The sequence below is a fragment of the Pogona vitticeps genome, chromosome 4, assembly GCF_051106095.1.
Source record: "Pogona vitticeps strain Pit_001003342236 chromosome 4, PviZW2.1, whole genome shotgun sequence".
NCBI classification, from domain to species: Eukaryota; Metazoa; Chordata; class Lepidosauria; order Squamata; family Agamidae; genus Pogona; species Pogona vitticeps.
This window is the reverse complement of record NC_135786.1, coordinates 1,700,462-1,714,827: the sequence shown is the minus strand read 5'-3', so window position 1 is coordinate 1,714,827 and position 14,366 is coordinate 1,700,462. Positions and strand designations below refer to the sequence as shown.

General features: G+C 51.2%; 1 protein-coding gene across 1 annotated transcript in view; it reads right to left on the bottom strand.

Annotated features, from left to right (window-relative positions):
- Window positions 1-12,180: 12,180 nt before the first annotated feature.
- Window positions 12,181-14,366, bottom strand: part of VSTM2L (V-set and transmembrane domain containing 2 like) — a 69,600-nt gene continuing 67,414 nt past the window's right edge. Inside the window, exon 4 of the mRNA XM_078392243.1 lies at window positions 12,181-14,269. Within this exon, the coding sequence (XP_078248369.1) occupies window positions 13,925-14,269 (345 nt within the window). The 3' untranslated portion in view covers window positions 12,181-13,924. The remainder of the gene's footprint in view (window positions 14,270-14,366) is intronic.

Here is a 14,366-nt window from a genome sequence, read left to right as displayed (position 1 = left end):
AGCAACCTTTGTTGTTTCAGGGCTTTTCTGAAATAGAAAACAAAAAGCAGAGATCTGATCCTCACTGCCTGAGCTGGACACCTTTGCACCTTGTCTGTGGGTTGGTGGAATGCCCGGAATCCCGAACCAAGCCGAGCAGGATTGCCTGGGCAAGTGAGGAAAGTGGCCTTGTGCTGTTCAGGATCCAGCCCCAGCTTCTACCTCAGCCACAAGGGCGTGTGAGCACAGAGAGAGCTTGCCATGCCTCGCCCGAGGAGACAAGCCGGCGTAAGGGGCCCAAGAACGCCAGGGTCCTGCTGGGGAACAGTAAAAAGGGGGTGGGGGAGCCTCTGTCTTCACCTATCACCCGGTGGGCTTCCTGGGGCATTGCTGTCCTGGCTGACAGCTGTGGGAACACCAGGAAGCTGGGTTGGATCCAGCCACAGGATTCTGCTCTTTGGGGTCTTGAGATGGCCAGCTGGGTGCTGTTGGCCTGCAATTCCAATGAGCCCTGGCTGGAACGGCCCAGGGTTTAGAGGGACCCTGGAAGCTGCCGTCCGAGAAGATCAGGAGGAATCCCTTGGATGGGGCATGGAGAGCCATTGGAGGGTTGCGGGACTGCAACTCCCTGAGCCCTCACTCCGAGACATGCGTTGTTGGAGGGAGGGTCTCTCTCTCACTCACTCTCACTAGTAGCAGTCCTAGCCTTAGTAGAGGAAGAAGCAGAAGAACGTGGGGAGGGCAGTGCCGAGGGCTGGTGGCTTTCAGTTGTCCAGAACAGTCAACGGGCATCGCTTCACAGAGAGGTGCTCAGGGACAGAGGCTGAAATCCAGGCACCCTGCCCTGCTCAGTGGACCTATCCTAGCAGCATTTTTATAGGAGCACCTAGTTATTCACCCCAGTACCCAGTGTCGTGAGGACTTGAGACCAGAGAGTTCAAATTGCCACTCAGCCATGGAAACTCGCTGGGCCACCGGCGGTTGGAACTGATTGTTGTTGTTTAGTCTTGTCCAGCTCTTCGTGATCCCATGGACGAGACCACAGCAGGCCCTCCTGTCTTCCACTGCCTCCCGGAGTTGGGTCAAAGTCATGTTGGTCGCTTCCATGCCACTGTCCAGCCATCTCATCCTCTGTCGTCCCCTTCTTCTCCTCTTGCCTTCACCCTTTCCCAACATCAGGGTCTTTTCCAGGGAGTCTTCTCTTCTCATGAGATGGCCAAAGGATTGGAGCCTCAGCGTCAGGATCTGTCCTTCCAGATAGATATACACCATCAAAATGGGAGTGTGTGTGTGTGTGTGTGTGTGACAAATTTGTATAACCTTTAAATGTGCTAATTTATACCCATAGGTGAGACCTGAACATTATTAATACACTTTAAGTAGATACAGAGTGTTGGACCAAGTTTGTCGTCGTAGCAGTGGGGATATATTTCATTCTTCTCACGTGCAGAGCGGAAGGCCACTCATCTAGGAGTTGGAATGAATAGCAAGTCTGCTAAAACCCCTCCCCTGCATGTAACAAGCCCAATAATCACTCAGCCATCTATTTACAGTAAAAAGAAAAGGTATGTTTTGCTCACTGCCTTCTGAAGAATTGGCAAAGCTTTAGAGGTTAGTAGAAGGAAGAAGAATAAAAGAAACAAAGATTTTTTAAAAAAACAAATGGAGTTCTTTCTCAGCCACCTGGGGTAGAAATGGCCCACCTTGCACAGTGTCCGTGTTCCTGGTCATATTGGGATCGACTAACGAAGAACAAAGAGCAATTAAAAATATTCTAATAGGCAAAGCATGAGCTTTTAGCCTGCAAAAGGTGAACCTACCTGTTTGGTCAGTAAGGGGCAAGGAAGGAAGGAAGGAAGCTAGTGAGGTGAATGGTTCTTTCCTCTTACATGCCCCTGTGTTACGTCTGCCTGCTTCTAGAGGCTTCACTGTTATTCGTTCCATGTGCCACGCATGCCCTGACATGAGTCCCATCCGCCTTGTTTGTCTGGCCCTCGATCCCTAAGGTGCTGAGCTGGGCTGCAGGTTGGCCCTCTTCTCCCCGAGCCCCCCCCAGCTTCTCTCAGAGGCCCCTCGCCCTCTTGTATGACCCCCCCCGCTTAACTGTGCCATCAAGGAATCGACTCTCCCCCCCCCCCCTCAGTCCCCCATTGAGGTCATCACCTCCTTTGGCCGGGAAACAAGGTGTTGCTTTATGTCTCCATTAGAAATTCTCCGGGAATCTGCTGCAGGCAGGAGGGTCCATGGCTCCTTTTTTTATGGGTGGCGTCTGGCTGAGCTCAAGCTGGGGTGTGTGTGTGAGAGAGAGAGAGAGAGAGAGGGAGCAAAATAAGCGACTCAACAGCTTCGTTATCACCTTGGCTTTATTATAGGCAGAGTAAATTGCTTTTGTTTGAAGCAGCATAATGGTCAGAAAAGGGACTGTGTGGAAATAGCATTTCCACGCTGCCTATTTATTCTCGGTCGGTGCTTTGCATATTAAGTTTGCTCCGTTGGCACAAAACATCAAAGCAGGCATTGGGTAGTTTTGAGGACCTCCTCGGGGCCAGCCTCCTCCCGGCCTTCTGCAACTTGAAAGCATCAGCTGTGGAAAACACAGGGTTGCCACCACAGTTTTTGGAAAGGGGGGGCAGCGGGCGAGAACAGGGAGAAAGCGTCTCAAGGCCTCCCCCCACCCATGTCGTGTGCCCGAACCTTGAGGTCCATGATGAGCTCCAGAAAAGGCCGCACAGGTTTCGCCAACTTTTGCAATTTGTAGGGTGGAGAAGACACTCACTCTCCACCTTACAAATGGCAAGAGTGGGCAAAACCTGATATAGACCACTAAAATCATCATACGATAGGTGAGCTTTCGTGGGTGAACACCACCTCATCAGGCTTGTCCTGCTGGAAAAATGTAGGTGTGTTTATTCTGGCAGGAACCAACTCTTTTGGGACGCCTGGAAGGAGAGAGAATTAACCACAACCTGACACAGAAAGAGGGATTTTAGCAGATATGGGGGTTTATTGATAGATTCTGCAGGAACGGAGAGGGCAGGAGCATGAGTTTAACTCGACTCAGCTCATGCCATCTCATTAGTAGGAAAAGAACACCTTACCTTTATAGGTCACAAATCGTAACAAACTGTTCATGTTGATTTACAAACCGTGTTCAGTCCCATGTCCCGTGTCCCCTTTCCCTACACCTAACCTATAAAAAGACAAAACAAACAAACAAAAACAAATCGTAACAAACTCGGGAAACAATATCAAGAAGTTCCCCTTCCTCTACCCGGACATTGTCTTGCCTAGGTGACAACAACAGGTGGTGGTTCTCACACAACATGTGCTGTACTCAGATCTTGTACTCAGAACAGGCTGAACTGGACGACTGTAGTTGTCGCCATGTCATGAATACATCAATTCCTTAGTTTGGGGTTTTGTTTTCCCCTTATCTGGCTTCTTCTGTAGACTAGCAGGAGGCATTTCTAATCCTGACCTTAAGCATCCCGAGCTAGCAGGAGTTTTTTCCCCCCTTTACACACACACACGCACACACACACACAAAAGGGAGAAAAGAAGGGGAAACTGATTTTTCCTACAACATCAGTGTGAAACGCTTAAAGTCACACTGGTACAAGCCTGATGAGGTGGGGTTTGTCCGTCCATCCATCCGTCCAGATAGCTATTAGCTAGCTATCCATGTCAACCCATAAGTGACCAGGTAGCACTGCATAATATTCTTGTTCACCTCATTTCTTTCCACTACGGAGGGTGGCTTCTTCTAAATGGGCCAAGTAACTCTTTGAGTGCAGAATGTGTGAGGGTTTGAATGACAGACGGTCGTTTTTCAGGTCGAGATATTTCAGGTGAAATTGAAAAAGAATATGATATTTAAAGCTCTATTTCTGCTCCAGGCGTGTTTTCAGCCTTCTTGGCGGGTCTTTCGTGTTGCGTCTCCAGAAGATGTGACCAGGTGGCCGAAGCGTTGCCCAGGCCTTGGCAAGCGGCTGGCCTGGCCGTGGAGACCCTGGGAGTTAACAGTCCCCCAAAGAGACTTTCCAAGGTCCGGTTTTCACCGCATCACAAAAGGTTTCCCCTGAACAAAGTTTGTCTTGGAGGCAGAAGAGCAGGCGACACCTCCTGTGCCTGGTTATCTGGCAACCCTACATCCCCTCCCAGGCTCCTGTTAGCCTGATCAAGCAGCATGTGCTCTGAAATTAAAAGAGCCCTGGTTTTTAACTTTGAAGCAAGAACTGTGTCAGCTGCATTAATGCAAACCATTTGCCCGGCTTTTATTACAACCAAAATAAGGACCGAAATGGTTGTGAAGAGATCGATTGGGGGGGGGGCGCAGTTGGCTATTTTTCAGCAAGCAAAGACAAGCACACTAGTTCCTCAGGCTTTTTGCCGTACCGTCCTTCCATCTAAGATGACAAAAACCCCCATGGAGGAAATTCACTTCTGGCTCGCTTTCCATCTGCAGTTCACAAGTGACCCTCATTTGTTTGCTTTTTGGACTTACCTGAGGGGCCCTGAGGCTCTTATCCAGGCCCTGTGTTATCCTTTTAAAAAAAAAACACCCACTGAGAAGTAGCCAAGGCTACAGGCTAGGCTGAGGGTGCCCTTCCACTTCATAGCTGTGGAAAGATTTGAACCCAGGCCCACTTGTTTCCAGTCCAACACTTTAACCACAGCGTTGTGCTGCTCTCTTTTGGCCTCCTGTCTTATCTTGGGCTCAAACTCTGGGAAACACCAGCTTTGCACTTAGAAGCCGAGCTTCCTTAAGAGATAAAAGATGTCTGTGTTTTCCCCTTCCCAGAATTTTCTGCACCTCCAGGTGCAAATTAGCTTCCTTTGTTTGGTGACTGATCCTCAAAGATGAGAAATGGGTTTCCTTGATTGTCTAAGAGGTAAACAATGTGCTACCTTTTGCAAGTGCCTTGTGCTAACATGGCAGCTTGGGTGGAATCCGTCTCCATGGGGAGAATACTCTATTTCTTTCTCATTGATCACCTTCTGATTGTGAAGGTGGGACCTGTGGCAGCTTGGGCCTTAAGCTCAGAGCGAGGTGATGCTTTGAAGGCAGAGACAGCCCTTGCCTGCCTGCCTGCCTGCCTGCCAGGAGTGAACCCTGCGACTGTCAAAGCAGAGATGGGTCAGGACATCAGGGTCCGCTTTGGATGCGCTCAGGAAGAAGCCAAGCTGTTTGGCAAGAAAAAAAAAAACAGAAACAAGCTGGCAGGGATGGAAGGTTGGGACTGCTCTTTCCCGGAGGAGCAAAACCTTTTAACAGCCCGTGTCTTTGTCAAGACTCAAACAGCAGACGCTCACTGGGGTTCTATCTGGCCTGAAAACTGCCGTTTCATACTGTTTATTTATTACTTTATATACTGCTCCATTAGTGCTGAAATACTATACAAACAGTGGAAACCAACTTCCACAAACAGAAAAGAAACACTGAAATATAGCACAGATCACAATAGCATAGCCGTCCCCCCTATGGGGTGGGGACCTTGGCCCACCCTGGAGCATCCTGGACGTCGTGACCCCCCATGGACCAGAGCACGCCAGGCCCTCCTGTCTTCCACTGTGTCCCGGAGTTGGGTGAAATCCGTTGGTCACTTCAATGACACTGTCCAGCCACTTTCCCAACATCAGGGTCATTTCCAGGGAGTCTTCTCTTCTCATGAGATGGCCAGAGTATTGGAGCCTCAGCTTCAGGATCTGTCCTTCCAGTGAGCACTCAGGGTTGATTTCCTTCAGAACGGATAAGTTTGTTCTCTTTGCAGTCCAGGGGACTCTCAAGAGTCTCCTCCAGCACCAAAAGCATCAATTCTTCGGCGGTCGGCCTTCTTTATGGTCCAGCTCTCCCTTCCATACATCGCTACTGGAAAAACCATAGCTTTGATCCTGGAGGTTAGAGACCCTTTAACCGAACACAGGTCACCCACACAAAGTGAGGGTCCTCACATTGACAGGCATGGGTCCTTCCACTCTAGCGGAGCATGCCTGCCGGCACATGCTGCACATCATGCTTGGGGCTGAGTGGGTTCTTTGCCACCGTTTTTTTTTTTTTTTGTCCTGGCAGGGGAACACAAGACAAGAGGGGGAAAAACAGCATCTTATTCTCATGGCGTGACTGTGATTGTGCTCCTGGTGGTTGAACTCATCAGGAAGCAGGTCATTTATGTTTCTTCCTCAGGGGAGGTGCTCCCCTTTTCCACCTCCCTCCACTTGAGGAAGACATCTGTCTGTCTGTCTGCCCATCCAGCCATCCGTCTGTCTGTAGGTCTGTCTGTGTCTTTATCCATCCGTCTGTCTGTCTGACAGAAGAGGCGTGAGAAGGGCACCCAAGGGTGAGAAAAGCCGCTGCCCGCAAAGATATACAGGTGAGGGATGATTACAGCTTTGGCTTTCCAACTAAACAGCCTCCTCCCTCCCTCCCCCCCCCCTCGGGTGGCTGCTGTATTTCTTGCCTGACAAGACAGTCCGGCTGCTTCCTGGGTTCTGCACAATTGAACCCTGTATCCCATTGTGTCTGGGTGATGGCAGTGCTAAGAAGAAGGAAGAAGGATGATCCTGGACGCTTTGTGCAACTGCCGGTCTCAAGAATTTGCCCATGGAAAGTTCACCTGTTCAGCTGGCCCCAAGGTGTGCCTTTCAGCCCTCCTTTCCCTCCTCCGCCCCTGTCGGTTCTCGGACCCTCCAGCCCCTCCCCACCAAGCACACTCTCTCGCACCTCAAACCACAGCAAGGATAAACCCTTTTTCAGGGTGTGCACACTGGATCAAGAGCCAGAGCCTCCTGAGAGCACACACACACACACCACAAACAGATCCAGGCAGAAGGAGCTGGGGGGGGGGAGCTGCAGAAGGAAGACAGAGAAGGCCCACCGCTGACCTCAGCCACCAACTCCGGGACAGCATTGCCTGGATGTGCCAGGGATTTGGCAGTGCTTAATGGCCCTGCTTCAGAAAACGCATTCCTGCAGGAGACAGCTCTTTGGGAGTAAGAGCTTCTTGGGCTGCTACAGCTATGGTGCGGAAGGAGCATCCTCTCTCTCTCACTCACTCACACTCACACTCACACTCACTCTCTCTCTCTCTCTCTCTCTCTCTCTCTCTCTCTCTCACACACACACACACACACACACACACACACACACACACACACACACACACACACACACACAGTGTAAGAATGCCACTAGCAATAATCAAAGCTGCTGAAGACCAGCTACCTTGCTTATTGGAAACCTGCTGCTCCATCTGGCTTTCCTGGCATCTGACCTTCACGTGATGAATGGCCCTCTCTGACTTCCCTGTGCTTGATTCATGACCTGCTTAGGGTCTGCTCTGGTACCAAGACTTTGGCTTGGCTGCTCAACCTCCGCTACCCTTCTTATCTGTCTTGTTTACTGATTCCACAGACGCTGGACCTGCTTTTCTAAACACCTGCATTTGGCCTTTCCTTAGGGGACATGGTTGCTGTTGTGTGGCTGCCCAGCTAACCTGAGACCCTCCGAGACCCAGCACGGGGTCTGGAAGCAGGATCTTGTGGCAGAGTGCATGCTATTCTTGCAGGAGGCCCTGGGTTCACAGTCCCTAACCTTCCCAGTTGAAAGTTTCCTGTGAGAGGTGGCCCCGAGGCCTCTTGGATCAGCCCTGGGCTCGGCAAAGTGTCTCCTACAGCAGCTAAACCCATAAGCAGACAAGGAACACAACGCAGATCCTTCCATGGTTCTGAACTGGGGCTCAAAGGCAGGCAGCCTCTCTCCTGGGAAGAAGCCTACACCCTTTGTCAACACACAGACATGTGTCATGTTGTTCGTGCTGGAGGTCTCATTGTTAATTCTCTCATACTTCCCCCCTCCCCTGTCAACCACATGACATGAAATATAAATCCCTGTATATTTTATCTGGTTGGTTGGTCAGTCGGTCGGTCGGTCGGTCGGTCGGTTGGTTGGATCCCCACTCACATTGTTTTGTCTTATTTTCTGGCTTATGTGATTGCCTGCATCACTCCTTTGAAGTGGCCATGAGACGTATCCTGATCACACTGAGGGTGACATCCTCCATGTGGTGGACAGTGATAGGCCTGCATGACTTCCTTCTTAACAAAGGATGCCCACCCACTCCCCAAAATGGCAATCGATCTATCGCTACATCAGGCAAGCCATGTGGTGGTAATTCAAAGTTTCTGTGCCTTGTCAGTTTTGATGATTTGGTGTCCTGTTAATTCCGTGTGAGGTCATTTTGCAAATGGAACCAACAAATGAAAATGGGTGGGGAAGAGGGAGACGATGATGACAGAGGAGGGTGTGATGGACTAGGGCAGCGGTTTCCAACCTCGGATAGCCCCGGTGTTCTTGGACTGCAACTCCCAGAAACCCTGGCCAGCACAGTGAGGGGTGACGGCTTCTGGACGTTGCAGTCCAAGGACACCTGGGTGACCCAAGGTTGGGAACCACAGGGTCAAGGTACCTGATATGACCCTCTGCTATAGGGACATTTGCAACACACACCTGTCTGGAACCATTATGCATTGTTGTGTGAGCCATGGCAATGATTTCAGCCAGGACACAATGTAGAAAAATTGTCATCAACTCTGGAAGCTCTTTCTTGCTCCCTGGGAAGGGCTGCCATCGTGACCCCACCCGGCAGGGGGCCTGGAAGGAAGGACTTCCTTTTACCTGTTGGAACCCTCCCACCTTCCAGAAGCTTCGGGGCAGGAGGGGTTCCAACAGGTAAAAGGAAGTCGTTCCTTCCAGGCCCCCTGCCAGGTGGGGTCATGATGGCTGCCCTTCCCAGGGAGCAGGAGAGAATTTCCAGGGTTAATGAAATTTTTTCCCATCTTGTGGGTGTTGTGGGGAGACGGGGAAGGGCGGGGGAGAGAAATCTTTTCTCTGCTCCATTTCCCCACCTTTTACATTCTACACCTCTCCACTCAATCTGCCTTTTTTCAAAAGGAGCGAGCGACATGAATGACCCGGCTGGCCTCTGGAGATCAAGGAGCAACCTCAACCAGAGATACAGGACGGGGTTGACGTGGCCGGAGTTCAGTGCCAACTCTCCCTCTTCGGGGTGCATCTCCCGGGCACTCTTTTCCCTGGCCACCTTAGGCCCTCGCTAGCCATGGGGAAACAAAACTGACAACTTTTCGGGGCGCTGGCCGAAAGCGGCTTCCTGGATTCCCAAGGGCCTTGCCCTCTCTTTCTCCCTCCTTTTTATCTGGGCCCCTTCTTTCCCAAATCCTGCTCTTCATCCCTCTTCTTTCCCACCTGCTAAGTCTACGGACATGGCCGTTCCCCCGCTAAACTCTTTTCTGACTCTGCTTGCACCTTTCTGTCTTCCAGATGAATGAAGCTCTACCTTCACCCGACAGAAGAAGTCTTCTTAAATGAGAAAAAACACCCTCTTTTCTCCGTCCAGCAGCAAATGCATTACTGGACATTCAGGGGCACTGCAAACCTGCTTGGCCAGTGGGGAGGGGAAAACAGCCGGTGTCCAGCAGGACACCAATGGGTAGCTTTCACTGGCTGGGGGAGACTTTTCCCTGCCCAGTGACTCTAAGAGTTCATCACATTGAGGGGGGTGGTAGGGAGACAGGCAGGCTCCTTGGGGTGCTCAGTGGGGAGGGCAACATGGAGAGACTCCTCCCAATGCAAGGTTGCCATCGCTCAGGATTTGGGGAGAGAACTGCACCCCAAACCATGGAAGAGATCGCTTTGATGGCTTGTAGATAGACACTGAATCTTTTCCCAGGGCCACGAAGTCTCATTTCCGCACTAGCCTCTTGTCCTTCTGAAATGGGACAGATTGCTTGCGGATTGGGTGAGAGAGGTTTTCTTTGGCCCCTTCCAGCAACTGCGGGTCGAGGTCTGTGTGTATCCCTTCTGCAGGAGGTAAGATCGCGCGCCCCGTTTCCCCTCTTCTCAAAATATCCCTGATTTTGTGTCGTTCCCCCCCCCCCGATTTTCAGCCTCATATTTTCTCCCGTCACCCAGCTGCCTGGCATCCTCTTTTCCTCCGAGCAAACTCTTACAACGGGCAATGTTCCTTCTACATAGGATAAAATCAAAATGACATTCCCAGTTGAAGACCAGCTTATGCTGGATTCCACCCACCCCCCACCCCCCAAGAAAAATTCTACCTACAGTGTTTGTGGTAACGTGAAACTCTATCCTGGGGCAACCTCGTTATGATAGAAGAGGGTATTACCCCTGCCTTCTCCTCTTCTGGATGGGTGTGGTAGGTAGACACTACGCATTCCTGATGATCTACAATGCCGGTCAACGCAATGCCAGTGCTATTATAAGGATAGCTGACAGAATGTGGGTCTAGGACATGGTCAATTCTAAACCCCTGTACAAAAGCTAAGCCTCGTTTCCCCTGCTGTTAACGACTATTGGCACCATTGACCCACATGGGATTTGGTGACGAAAGATAGCGTGTGAGTGTTTCAAGCAAAGAAGCACAGACGGTGCATCAGTGGAGGAAGGGGCACGCCCCATCCAAAATTTTGAGTTGAGGCACATGCAGCCTGCTTGGCCCATGAGCTGATGCCCCTCATAACTCTGCTTGCATCAGGTAGTTACCCTACTCATTGTCTTGCTTTGTGACTAAGGCTGTGAATACACAGTGCGGGAAAATATATTTAGATCTCCTGTTTTTCGAAGCGGATCCAGTTTTTCGAAGCGGGTCCCTGATGGCTTCTGTGGGTGCAATTGCTATAGTCATCCAGACAACTTCAACAAGCTTTTTCCCCCTGTTCACTCTGACCACCGGCTTCTTTCATCTGACAAGGTGCTAATGGGCAATTTCCAGTCTCTTCTTTTTAAAGAAATATTTTTTTCCAAAGTAGCTAAGCGCTAATTCTTTTCAGTGCTGATTTTTAAAGCTTTTTTTTAAAAAAAATTTTTGGAGATTACATCTTACATTATGACTGCCCCTTTTGTAATAAAAACCTTAGAACTGCAGGGCTGGAAGGAGCCGTATGGAGGCACTGCAGGGAAATCAAACTTTCAGCCTCTGGCTCCTCAGCCGGAGACCTCAACCACTGCGCGGTATATCAGTTCAAGAGATTGTACTGGGCAGAAAGTGGAGAAAAGTGATACTAGCACAAAGCAAATTTTAAACCACCCCTGCCGGCTAAACTTTAAAAAGATGATACCCCACTTGGCTGTTCCAAGCTTAGCTTTGCATTGTGCAGTTGCCAGTTTTTAATTCGATTTCCATCCATGCCAGATCAATGCAAACTGCGGAGTAAATGGCTAGTGTTGATAGTTCCTTGGCTTCTCCAAAGCAACCCTGGACAAATCCAAGGGATTCCAGGCTCTGCCCCACAGCCCTGAATCCACAGATATCGTGTTGAGCTGCACAGCATCTGAAGGTGTGCTAGCATCCTGCACTCTGGCACAAATGAATAAAGAGACCAAGATCCCAGTCCCATTGAAAGACCTTTTATTTTCTTTATTTCAGCTGGTCAAAGACTGGTCCCATGTGGTGTAAGGACAGGCCGTCACAAGAAAGCTGCCCGTCTTCCCCTGGCTTCCGGGCTCCCCTGTCAGTGCAATACTGGGGGCTCTCCGGATGTGTCCACATCAGGAACCTGGCAGACGGATGCTTCCTTGCTTAGAGCTGCCACATCCATTGTCTGGCGAGCCACGGTGTTGTTCAGCCTCCAGCAGGAGAGGAGGAAGAACAACAAGAAGGGGGGCCCTGGATGAGGACTGCAGGAGGTCTCTTTCTGCCTTCCCAGCTGGTCCCCTTGTGGGGAGGGCGGGGGGAAGAGTCTGTGGTTCTGTTTGCCTTATGAAGACCTTAAAGAAAAGAGATCCACATAATCCCTCTTCTCATATTTCCTGCCTGGGCGTCAGTCTTGGGTGCTTTTTACAAATGGCCTCCCTCTGGATATAGGAAATAGAAATATATATATATATACAAGAAGAGCAGGGGTGGGGAGGGAAGTGAGGGGAGGTGAGTGAAACTAATCGCTTTGTTAAGAGGTCTGTTTATGAATCCCAGACGATGGGTGCACTTCTCTTCCTGCCTGGCAGCTCTCTGCTTTCTGTCCTTTTGTCCTCTCAGTGATGGGAACAGCGCACGGAGAAAGAGAGACAAGTGGCTCCAACTCTCTTATTGAACGGAAGAGGAAAGAATAGCTCCTTAAAGCAGATTTGGGAACAAAAATACATAGAGAGAGAGGTTGTTTTTCCCCCCAAGCTTTAAGGTTCATTTGTAAAGGATCTCCAGGCAATCCTCCCCCAGCTGCCCACATAAGCGACACTGGCTACTCTCCGGAAGTGCCTCAAAGACCCAACCAAGGGCTGCTCCTCATGAAGGGTCTCCTCCTCCTCAGGTGTCAGCTCCTGATATAAGGAGAGGGCTTCAGAAGAAGCAGCCCTGAGGATGGGACAGGCAGGCACATGCCCTCTGCCAAAGGCGTTTCTGAGTCCTCTAGATGGACCAGCAACTTGCTGGTCAACATGTCCCAAAACAGGTTCTTCAGAACACACCTTTCTAACGGATGGAGTCCACCATGTGTTTTACTCCCCTACTGGTTCAAATGGCACAACCAGAGTAGACTGCAAGGGGAGTACTAGAGACAGGGACATGGAAAGGGGGGAAACAGAATCCCAAGAGCTGTGTGAAACTTGGGCGCAACAGCTGGTGTCCTAAAGAATGCCCGGTTTTATCATGGCTTCTTGTTTCGGTCACTAGAAAGCTTTCCTAAGAAAGCTGTTCCCAAGAAAGCACAATTCCGGGTGAGCCTTTTTGGAAAATGCTTAGGGACATGGGGGGCAAATTTGTTTTTCTCCTCAGGATTTAGGGAGACGTTGGTTTGTCACAACACGTGGCTTCTCTCGTCTGCGGCATATCTTCCATTTAGTGAGCTTTGCTTTGTGATTGGTCCACTAGAAGGTAGACAGGGGCTTAATTAGGCAAGTCTGATGGCTGAAGGGAAGTTTCTAAGGAAATTCCTTTGATTTAAGGGAAACATGTTCATCAGAATGTCTTCTTTGACTCAGTGTTTTGCCTGACAGCTGGCCAATACAGGGGAGAATAAAGACAGTTGGATATTTACAAGGTAAAGTCATCGATTTCATTGTAACACAGGTAAATACTAGTGAGTTAAAAGTGAGGGTCTAAATGGCACCCTTCCAGAATCTCGTTTTACAAAGCAAGGGGGAGAAACTGGGGATGGTGGTGGGTGTTGGTGGTTTACAAATGGCAGAAGCAGCTAGCAGTGGAACGATGCGGCCCAGCCCGAGGTGGCTCGAGTTTGTCCTTTCGCGAAGGAAGGGCCAGCTTTGAATTAAGCCTCCTCCCCGGCAGGTGGGTGGTGACCTCCATGCCTTATATCTGGGGGGCCTTTGACTCTTCCGAAAGGCAGAAAGGGAAACCCAAGTCCTGCCGGTTGCCTGGGTGGGACATGCAGCTGCGTTTCCGGGGTGGGGGGAGAGAAAGTCACCTCCTGGTGCTGTGGCTCCCACCCGGAAGAGCAGGTCGGAGGCTAAGCTGACTAGCTGGTCTTTCTCCATCTACGGCTGCCCCGGAGGAGCTGCTGGTCCTGTCCCAGAAACAATCAGCCCTCCGTCTGCCTGTTCGGGGGAGTGGAGGATTCGTGGGGGAGGGAGGTTTGAGATGCATGTCTAGACCGCCGGGGGGGGCAAAGGGTGGTGAGTGACCAAAGGGCTCATGCGAATGGGTGGGTGGGGGGGGTCAACGTGTCTCTAGGGTGGGGCACATCTTTGACACATTCGTTCTGTAGCCACCTGGCCCCACATCTCTCTGGCTACTGGGAGGGCATGCTCCCCCCCTGACCGCGGGAAGGACAGGGCAGGTGAGGGGGTTGCGTGTGAGAGTGAGAGCATCTGTGGAGGGGGAACATGAAGGACAGGAGGAAGAGACACCCCCCCTCACCAGGCCATTCCGCGCCCAAACGCCGAGCGCCAACCAGTCTAGAGAGCGCAGGCAACATCGTCCACGGAGCGTTTCTTGAGCTCCTTCCCCGGTTTGTGGTGGTGGTGCTGATGGTGTGGGTGGGCGCCGGTCAGTTTGCCCTGGTCGGAGGAGAGCGGCACGCCCAGCCGCTGGGTGTCTTGTAGGTGCTCCGTTGGGGGGATGCGGTGGCGGGTCTCGGGGGGCTCCTCCGGCTCCACCCGCAGGTAGGCCTTCACCTTGTGGGGGCGGGCCTTGCTGTCGCTGAAGTCGATCACCCGGCACTCGTAGGTCCCTTCGTCCGTCGGCTTGACCCGGGAGAGCCTCAGCTTGTGGGAGATGTTGCTGCCGACCACTTTCACCACCTGGAGGAGCGGAAGAAGGAAGAGGGCGCCCGGGAGTGAAGGCACGGAGGATAAGGAGGCATGCCAGGACAAACCATCTCTAAAAACACACAGCCCA